This window comes from Crocodylus porosus, unplaced genomic scaffold (assembly GCF_001723895.1).
Source record: "Crocodylus porosus isolate Cpor-Errol unplaced genomic scaffold, CroPor_comp1, whole genome shotgun sequence".
In the NCBI taxonomy this organism is placed as follows: domain Eukaryota; kingdom Metazoa; phylum Chordata; order Crocodylia; family Crocodylidae; genus Crocodylus; species Crocodylus porosus.
The window spans coordinates 20,823,785-20,833,873 of NW_017728931.1; the positions used below are offsets into that span (position 1 = coordinate 20,823,785).

A 10,089-nucleotide genomic window follows, 5' to 3' on the forward strand; every position below is an offset into this window, starting at 1 on the left:
AAGGCAGGAAGGGGTTGAACTTACTCCAAAAGCTCTGAGACCAAGCCAGCAGCTAATAGTAGCCAGAGGCAGAAAAGGGCCTGGCCATCTTCTCCCCAGAAGCTCCTAAGACCAAGCTTGCAACAACCAGCCACATAAGCAGCCTGGGACAGGAAGGTACATGGCCAACTTCCTCCCAGAGGCTCCTCCCTCAAAAGCTCTTAAGAGCAAGTAGCCCTAAGCTGTTTGCTAGGGCAGCTTTTTATACTGCTGGGGCCAGGCTCTAGCTCCCCTGGCTACAGATCTGGGAGGAGCCAGGCAGGGTTATTTTGCCCCAACGAGCACAACTTGCACAAAGTACATGTCTAGGCACATGCACTGAGACAAAAAGCCCCAGCTCAAATTTGCACTACTATTTTTGCTGCTGTAAGTGCACATGCCTGCATCTGTGGATGTGCCCTAAGTGTCTATTCTACAGAGAATTTTAGTGACCTAAATGGTATAGCATTACCAAGTCAGAAAATCAAGATTGCTAGCCAGTGCATTATTATATATTGGCAATTCAACATAAGATCCTTGATCTTTGCATCAAAGGATAAAACCAGGCTTGTTCCCCTTGCAAACTGCGTAGAAGAAGAAATGTCAAATCAAAAACTGAAAACAAGGGTGTACATTTTGCCCTCCTGGAAGTGCATGCTGTGAACTATGCACTCAGTCAGCTGGAGGTATAAAGAAGAAAATGTTGAGAGGTTACATGGATAGCAAAGGGAGGAAAAGACTGGGATATTAGGAGATTCTGTTTGGGTCCTTCATCTGAATGGACTCATATCAGTGGGTGCAGGGTGAGAGATAGGGAGTGTTAGAAGAGGAAAATGTGTCTGCAATCACTCGCAAAACAGGTCAGAGAAGAAACAGTAACTTCTTCCCTGAAGATCCTGTCGACCTTACAGCCAAACACAGATATACAATAACTTTAAACACAAAAGCCCAACATGGGCTGGGATTCTTCTTTACAGCCATGTTGTGGGTAGTGTCCCCATATTTTATAGAACAGTGATGCTCAACCTTTTGGCCCCATGGGCCAGATGAATGGTGTGGGGAAGTTTGTGGGCCAGATCAAGTCCCATAGAATCATAGAAAATTAGGGTTGGAAGGGACCTCAGGAGGTCATCTAGTCCAACCGCCTGCTCAAAGCAGGACCCTCCCCAACTAGATCATCCCAGCCAATGCTTTGTCCCTCTACTTCACTAGCTTTTTTCCCTTCAGATAATTGTAGGTGATCACTGTTCAGCCTTTGATCAAATTGACTATTTTGACTATTAAATCTTTTATCAATTTCTGCATTCACAACTTAAAAAAAAAAGTTCAAAAAGTTTCCTACTAATTTTTCTAATAACAAGATGTCCAGGGTCTCAGTGTGCTCCCTGGTAGCCAGAGAGAGATTTCACTTTGTTCATAAGGTCTAAGCAGGCTTCTATCTCATTGGCATGCTGGTATAGAAGAAGCCTGGATCCTTCCCTTCAAATATTCTTCATCCCAATGTCAATCCATTTAAGGGGAAAAAAATAGAAATCAACTTGATTATCATGTGTTTATCAGAATAAATAGTACAGTCATAAATCATGCATTATTTTCCACAACACTCCTGCTGTGGCTTTAGGAACCACAGGATTGCATTGTAATTTGCTTACAGTACACAAAGAGTAACCACTTTTACACTCAATAAGCCAGACATGTCTCAGATATGACAAGTAGGCCTGTGCGAGCAGGCAGCTCTTCGATCCGGCTTCAGATCCAGCTGTTTCAGATGCCAGGGATCTGATCCAGAGCTCTGGATTGGGTTCCCACTTTGATCTGCTGAAGCGGCTCCAAAGCTTTGGAGCCACCTTGGAAATCCGGCCATAGGGTATAATGGGGAATCTTTGTTTTTTGTCTAATTTTGATGAAACTTGCCGGGGTGGTAGCCTCTGCTGAAAGCATGAAGTCTGCCACGTTTCAAGAAGATCGGTGCAGGGGTTTGGGGTGAACTGTACCCCAAATTCTTGAAAGAGGCTACCATCCCTGCAAGTTTCATCCAAATCAGACAAAAAACAAAGTTATAGATATTTAATTGATTCCCCATTATACCCTATGGCCAGATCTTTAATGTGGCTCCGAAGCGCTTCAGAAGCTCTGAACCACTTCAGAAAGCCTAAAGTGAGTGCTTTGGTCCAGACATGCTGCTTGGGACATATAAGCGTCCAAAGCTTCTCCAGATCCGAAGCACAGTCCAAAGCCTCACGCAGCCCTAATGACAAGTCCAGTATTTTACCTGCAAAGATCTGTTCTGTTTTAGTAACTAGAAATCCAGAACAAACATTGTGAAAAAACAGTAGAGTAAGATCCTTACAATACAATAATATGCAAAGCAGTAGGTTTCTATTAGGGTGAAAAGAGCTCTATAAGGCTTTACACTGATAAATTCTGCCTTTGGGTTGTCTATAGACAGACTTATTTATGTTCCAAGTATAATGCACTGGAGCTGACTCAATTAATCAAGTCTCCTCCACTTTCTAATTAGAATGCTCCAGTGTTGCTTCACTGTCACCTGTGTTAAGCCCCCATACATTTCAAAACGGCCATCAGGGCACTTTATCTAACCCTTGTCAAATGAGCTTTAGGTAAAGTGTCCCACAGCTGTTTTGAAACATGCAGGGGCTTAATACATGTGATGGTGAGCCATTTAATTAGAGGAGCTGTCCAAGAACTGCTCTAATTAAAATACCTACCCTGCGCCCTGAGTACATGTATAGGCAGCCATGCTGTTGTGTGCTGACACAGCTCTGAGTAGTCAAACACCTTCTTAACTACCAAGCCAGCTGTAGCACAACCAGTGTACTAAGTTTTTCTGGATAGAATTTTAGGGCATTTATACACATACTTTTTCATTTGGGGGACGTGCCAGAAATCTGCCACTTCTAAGCAGACTTAATTAATCGAATCTGCTCTGCACACAAGCTGACGCACACCGGACTGTGCAGCGTGCAGTTGTATAAGCGGCACAATGCGCATCAGTGCACAAAAAATGCTGGCGGTGCATTTTTGAACCAAAGCACCTCCAAGATGTTTTAGTTCAAAAGCGTACTACCACCATTTTCTCAGCACTGACATGCATTTCACTGCTTATACAGCTGCAAGCGTTGCAGCACCAGGTGCTTTTCAAAGTACCTGGCGGTGCAGCACTTGCATATGTAAAATGCCCTTAGAGGCACATTATACGCACTGTAAAAGTGGGCATTTCATTGAGCATGTAAGAGTGTGGAAGTTTGAATGTTGTGTGCGTGTCAGTCTGGAATGCTGCAACATACATTGCCTTTCCTACCCAACTTTACTCTAACAGAATTACAGAAATCCAATAGCACAAATTAAATACTATCCATAATATTCTTTAACACACAATTGAGAGGGAAGAAGGTGTCAGTATCTTTAAGCTTTCAAACCAAAACATATTTGCTCATTATAACTCATATGTTATATATGTGATAGATAAGCATGAAATAACTACTAGTTGGGGGGAGTATTATATATACCTGTTCTAAAGTGGAGTTAGATCCTGTTTTAAAATGGCTTGCTTTGGGGGGAGCTCTACTTAGGCTAAAAGCATTCCATCTACAATGCTGGCTAGCAACAGTATCTGCAAGAAGATTCTCAGCTGGTTAGAAAGCCAGAGGGTAAAAAGGTATAGGAAGCCAGCACAGAATTTTTCCCCAAGTAACGTTCATTTGCGTAAAAATTTAAAAATTCCACAGGATGTGCCATCTGCCTCAACCAAACATGGCATACAAGCTAAGTGTCCTATTCTGGACTCACAGAGGTATTGATAAAAGGACTGCATGCCCTCATGCTCGTAGCAAGCAGTCAGCATTGCAAGTTATTGGCCAAAGTTTGCTGCCCCTCTTTTAAAGCTGACCTATACTAATTGGATATTGTGCCCCACATTCCTTCTTTATGAGGAAGGTCATTCCCTTTCTTTATAATGAAGTCAGTCCATCCTTACTCTTATTCGTTCCTGGTCTCCCCCTCCTCCCAAGGACCTCAATCATGCCCATTGCTTGTTGTATTAACATGTTTTAGAAAGGACTTCTTGAACATCTCAGAAAACATACAACTTTGGCGCTCTCACTCACCTGAAAAGGACAGAGGGTATGATTGATCTTGAAAAAGAGGATATGATTAATCTTTCACCAACTGCCTATTTCCCAAGGATTTACTAGGCACTGGAGTTAGCTATAGAATACCAAACAAAAAGCTGAAGGACTCTAACAATCACCTCCCCTCAGATGATCAGCTTTTACTCTGTCATATCATAGGGATCAGCTTTTTAAAAGCAGAGATGCTCAACTTCTAGTCTTGTGGGGCCCACCTTATTGCTAGCCCTTTTAAAATCCCCTTTGAAGTTACTAAGACTCATCCTATGAGAGCATATAAAGATCCCAATTAAAACTGGGGCCTTACTGCCCTAGGCACTGCATAAAAATCTATTAAAGGATTATATGTCCCCTAAAGCAAATAGAAATGATAGTTTTTCAGTCACCTAGAACTTTCCAGGGCAGACATGACTTGAATTTCTTAGAGAAATAAATGACCATTTTTAATCCATCACCAAGCAGCAAAAAAATAGGCCACAAGCTTATTTTGCCTTCCCTTCTCACAGTATAAAGCTGTGGCCAGCAGTGGACCAATTTTATCTGAACCACAGAGTTAGGGGCCATTTGTGATGTTTTGGTGAAAGTTTGACCCACATAATGGCCAGGGGGTAGGACAAGCAGTGATGGCACCAGTGGTATCTGTAGTAGTACAGGACTTGTTGGAAGCAACCCACAGCTGGAGATAAGTGGTGTTAAAGAGATTCCCAGCTCCAACACATTACTGACCCCTACTTTAAAGAACTCAGCTGAGATACCAAAAAAAAAAAAAGCACAAAAACCCCTAAAAACCATGTAGAAGACCATCTCTATAGTACCATTACACCACAGTTCAAATAGCATAGTAAGGGACACACATGTATCTTGAACTTGGGCTTGAACTCTGAAGGCTAAATTTAGCACTGGTGAAAGCACAGATTTTGATTTCCATCTGTGAGAGGTGAGCCTCTTGACAGCTGTACAGAATTGGGCCCCCAGAGTCCCACAACACTTTCTTTTTCCTTTACAGGCTATTCTGTTAAATATTTTACAGAAAACGTAGCAGCCCATAAAGCATGACTAATGGGATAAATATAAAGCAATGTTTCGTTGATGGCTCAAATGGTAGTTCATCATTCTTCTAGGTACTGTGAGGAAAGAATGTTATAAAATAGGTAACCCACAGGTAACCTACTTTGGTTCAATAACCCAATTTCCTTTTAATTGCCCTTCCCAAACACCACTCACACAAATCATATAGCATAACCTTTGTTAAGCTACATCTTACGCACTGTTAGAAACAGATTTATGGGTGTATAATCAGGGAAGATCCACCTAATACAAGGTATCCTGGGAAGGGACAGAGATATTCTTTAGGATCAAATCTAGCAGTCATTACCCAAGCCAAACTCCTGTTGATGTCAATGCAACTTTTGATCAAGGACTGGGCCCAGAGCTTGTAACAGCAGCAGACTGTCTTCAGGGGTAGGACTGCATAACTGAATGAACCCATCCAATCACACCAGGACTGAAAGGAAACATATGTCATGTTCAGTCCAATGATCTCATCTCTAAACTGTTTCAAATTCAGTGAAAGGCTGCATTTAAATACTAATGTACACTCTTTCAAGTAGTCTGGTATAACTCAGGAAGGAAAAAGGAAGGCCTTATTGAAAAGTGACCTTGATCCATTTTATTTTTAAGATTAGTACAGTAGATCTGTTCAAAGCCTTTGGGCCCTGTAATTTTATAGTTGCCATGGACTCCAATGGGAGCAGGATGAGGCCCTTAAAACTTTTCCACATGTAAATAAGTGTCAGCCTTGAAGTTCTCAAGCTGTTATTCCTCCTATATATTCTAGAAAAAGATTTATAATAAAAGTATATCAAGATGCATTCATCCAATCTAGCCAAACTTGACCAGCTCTCCCTGCATTCATCCAGAAAGCATGTAAGCAAACAAACAGCTCCTCTATACAAAAAGAGGAGAGGGAAAAAGGCACCAAAGCAAACAGTCATCCCATTTCTAGGCTCACTGTGTGTAAACATCAAGTGAAAAATAATACTGCGTAGTATGAGGTTAACACACAAAGGGTAGAGAAATGCCAGATTCTTCTGTACCCTTCCAAACATGTCCTTGAAAACAAATACATGCTATAGCATACACAAAACCTTATTTAAGGAAAAATGCAATTTCTACACAAATTAGAATGCAAGGGCCTGCTTTTGTATTTCTAACACTCAAGCCTAGTCAGCCTGTTGACACCAGTGCAATAACCAAGCAGGTTTCATAAGAAGGTACACTATGGCACTGACCCATCAAAAGAGTTTCAAGTATTCCCTGCCTATCAAAGTAGCCAGTACTTTATCAAAACAAGAACAGGAGTTGATCATAGCAAACAATAGAGCCAACAGCATCTCAGAGCAAGGATGTAAAAATTCTGATATTTCATAAGCAAACCACCTAAAAAAACCACAAACAATATTATCAGTATGCTTGTCATGCAAGGAGTTACATGGAGAGACTGATAACAAAAGAAGGAGCTTCCATCAAGCAGCATGAAACATAGTGTAAGGCACAGAGGGGCGTGGGAGGTGTCCTTATTCTTTTTTTCTCCTAAGGAAGTTAGGAGGGTTAGCATCTTGGCAGCTTCTAGACTCACTCCACATTCTTGTATTTTGTGAACAGGTTGTATAAAACCCTTAGGGTAGATTTCAGATCCAGATTGACAACATCTGTGGAAGAAAGGGAGAAATGCTTAGATTGCCTTCACACTGCCTTCTTATTTTCTCTGAACAAAACAAAGCTTCTTCTGGTCTGTAAACTTGCAATAATAATAAATGCAAACAGGCTGAATTTCCGCAGCTGGATAAAATAATATCATTCACTTCAAGAAATCTTAGCATTACTTTAATCACAGCTATTTTTGAACTTCTCTCTGGGAAGGAAAAAAAAAAGGTGCCGCAACCCTTTCCTGACCTAAAATTTGTTACAGAAAAAGCCTGCTTGAGACCTGATGACATCTCATGGAAAGTTTTTTAAATTGATTATTTTTCTAAAAAATGTCACTAATTTGACAATTTCTAGTGAATTTCCACTAGTGATGTTCCTAGCAAGGCATTAAAATACATTTTTTATATTTCATATATGGTCCTGAACCCTACCAAGTAGTGATTAGCTATGCAACAAAAAATGCTTAAATTCTTTCCTTTACAATCACAAATCATCATTCAAGCTTCACAGGCTGTAAGGTTAATGCTCCTGGGCTCAGTCTTTTCCCACCTCCCACTCACAGCAGCAAGCTTCTCTGTTAGAACTTCCTGCCCTTCTGCTGCGGTAAAATACAGGAAGTGTTGACAGAGAATCACGCGCCAACAGCTACAAGGTTAAGGCACAGGAAGACAGAGAGAGCAAAGGCCCTCACAGAACAAACCCAAGCATATGAAACTACAGATGAAAACTGGAGGCAGAGAGCAGTAGCAAGATCGAAGGACATGTGAAGAAGAATACTAACAAGGAAAGATGATGGAAAACAGCTATAGGAGCCAGTGAAATCAATATGAGTTCCAATAAAAACTCCTACAGCCTATCTGGAAGAAATATTTTCATGATATTCTCCTTTCCACCTGATTCTTTTTTAGTATATGGTAGGTCAGAAGCTCCTGCACTTTACATAATTCTTTCAGTTGCCTCTCATGTGTCCATTCTTCTTGTTCCTATTATCCTGGACATTTGCCTAAAAATGAGGTTCCTTATCACTCCATCTTTCTTTTTTAGTGCATAGATTTAGGACTATTTGAAAAGTGTAAAAATCTTGGATAAAGAACACCAAGACTGCTCCTCTCCCCGCTCTCTCTGAAGACCATAATTAGCTTGTTAAGCCCTAAAAAGAATACGGTTCAGGTTTCCTTGATTAAAATCATGTCTGGCCTAAAAATGTCCCTCCTTAGAGTGGAAGGGAATTTTATTCTCTGTAAATATACCCTTACTCAGCCTCAAGGATGAGAGGGCTGACAGGCTTTCAATTAGCACCGCTTGAGGGGAGAGATGGAATGTGCAAACAGGTTTGCTAAAATTTAACCATTTCACACAAGTCTCTAGATCAGGGGTGGGCAAACTGTGGCCCAGGGACTGGATGAGGTCCATTAGGCTATTCTACCTGGCCCCGCAGGGCCCCTAAAAATTTTAGAAAATTAATATTAGTCTGCCCTGGGCTGCTTGGCACGCAGCCCTCAATGGCTTGCCGAAACTCAGTAAGTGGCCCTCTGCCCAAAATAATTGCCCCCCCCTGCTCTAGGTAGCCACAAATATTATTCAAGTGACTTGCAGTCACTACTAGCCTCAGCTAGATTTAAACAGGCAACTTAGAAGTGAAAAGCTGAGCCAGAGGAAGCATGAACGACTGGTGCCTCCCATGACTGGGTGGGGTACCATGGTGGCGAGCAGTGACCAGCTGCTGCCACCACCCATGGTGTTGCCCGTGGCGGGGAAGAGTGGCAAGCAGCAGGCACGGACCACCTGCAGCCATTGGTGGCTGCGTCGACAGCAGGGGAAGGGGAGCTGGCAACCACCTGCAGAAGCGGGCAGCTTCAGAGGTGGCCAATCTCAGGGTGGGGGCACCCCCAGTCCCCCTCCCTATGCATTGCACATGTGCCTGAAAGCTTGCAGAAAAAGATATATTTTTTTTGAAATTTATTAGTTGGTCTAATAAAAGGTATCATCTCTGAACTGAGAGTTCTTGAGTTTTGCATTTTCTCTTTGGGTCTCCAACAGCAAATTCTCTCAACCATGGAATACCTTTCATTTTATCCTCTCCATGACCTGCCTAATGCACAATTAAAAAAAACAAAGAAGCAGATGAACCCCTAAAAACAAATATCCTGTTTGCAGCAAAATAACTAGACTCCATCCCTAGTAGCGCAACAGTCCCAAAAGTCTTGTGAATGTATTAGTACATTAGGTGCAATGCATCTAGTTGCCTCTAGAGACACATTTAAATGTGGAGTTCACCTTGGAGAGCAATGCTTTTGCTCAGCCACCTCCACAATTGGCAAGTCAAGGCAAATGTTTAGTGTGGGCCAGGGACTTCTACAGGCAGATTTAACCTGCTGGTGCTGGCAGCCATTCTTTTAGATGCTAAAACCAACTATTATGCTAGCAGGGTAAAATAGCTTTAAAACTGGCCTAGTGCTCAGCTAAGGATATCCTGGCACGAGGAAGTCCCCAAGCTGGCATTGGCATAGCCAATTCTGCATCACTCAAATGGAATGCTCCAAAGGAGGAAAGAGCACACAGTTCCCTGGTCATCTCAGCAACCACCTTTACGTTGATTACAGTCAGCTGTAAAGTTGGAAACACACTGTGATTGCTCTGCCCTCCAACAAAAGACAGAATAGCTTCCAGCATCCCTCACTGGGAGAGCACCACTGAGCTAAGCCCTATCTCTAGGGTGCACAACACTTAAATAAATTGTTCTAGTTCTTTATCGTGTCCAGTCTGCGAGATCAACGAACACTACAGTTTATCTGCCATTACTTCACAGATGAAACAACAAAGGCAAAGATTATTTATTGAAGACAACAGCTGGTATCCTGCCTTTAGGGATTCTGAGAATGTCAATGCCATCTCCCTTTTTTCACTGGTTTATGCCACAAGCTCCTGCACCCTAAAAACTGCTTATGAAGACTTGATCCATCTCCTTTCTGAGCCACTGTTAACCCAACTGCTGGGAGAGGTTGAGGGAAGCAGGTCAAAACATGTTGCTCACTCCTCTGGCTGGTGCCGTGATTTAGATTTAAAGGTGCACCGATAGAGATTCTGGGGGCCAATACAGATAGCCAATTTTTAAGGAGGCATATTAGCCAGTCTAATTTCCGATAAAGCTTGGAGAGCTGCATGCAGCTGGTAAGTCTGTTGTGGTGGAAGAGGCGCAGGGGGAAGGAAGGGG

General features: G+C 42.2%; 1 protein-coding gene across 3 annotated transcripts in view; it reads right to left on the reverse strand.

Annotated features, from left to right (window-relative positions):
• Nucleotides 1-2,766: 2,766 nt before the first annotated feature.
• The window catches only part of PARVB (parvin beta), a 112,134-nt gene continuing 104,811 nt past the window's right edge, over nt 2,767-10,089 (reverse strand). For all 3 annotated transcript variants that reach the window (XM_019544325.1, XM_019544326.1, XM_019544324.1), the window contains one exon: nt 2,767-6,877. In XM_019544325.1, coding sequence (XP_019399870.1) covers nt 6,801-6,877 — 77 coding nt within the window. In that variant the 3' untranslated portion in view covers nt 2,767-6,800. The remainder of the gene's footprint in view (nt 6,878-10,089) is intronic.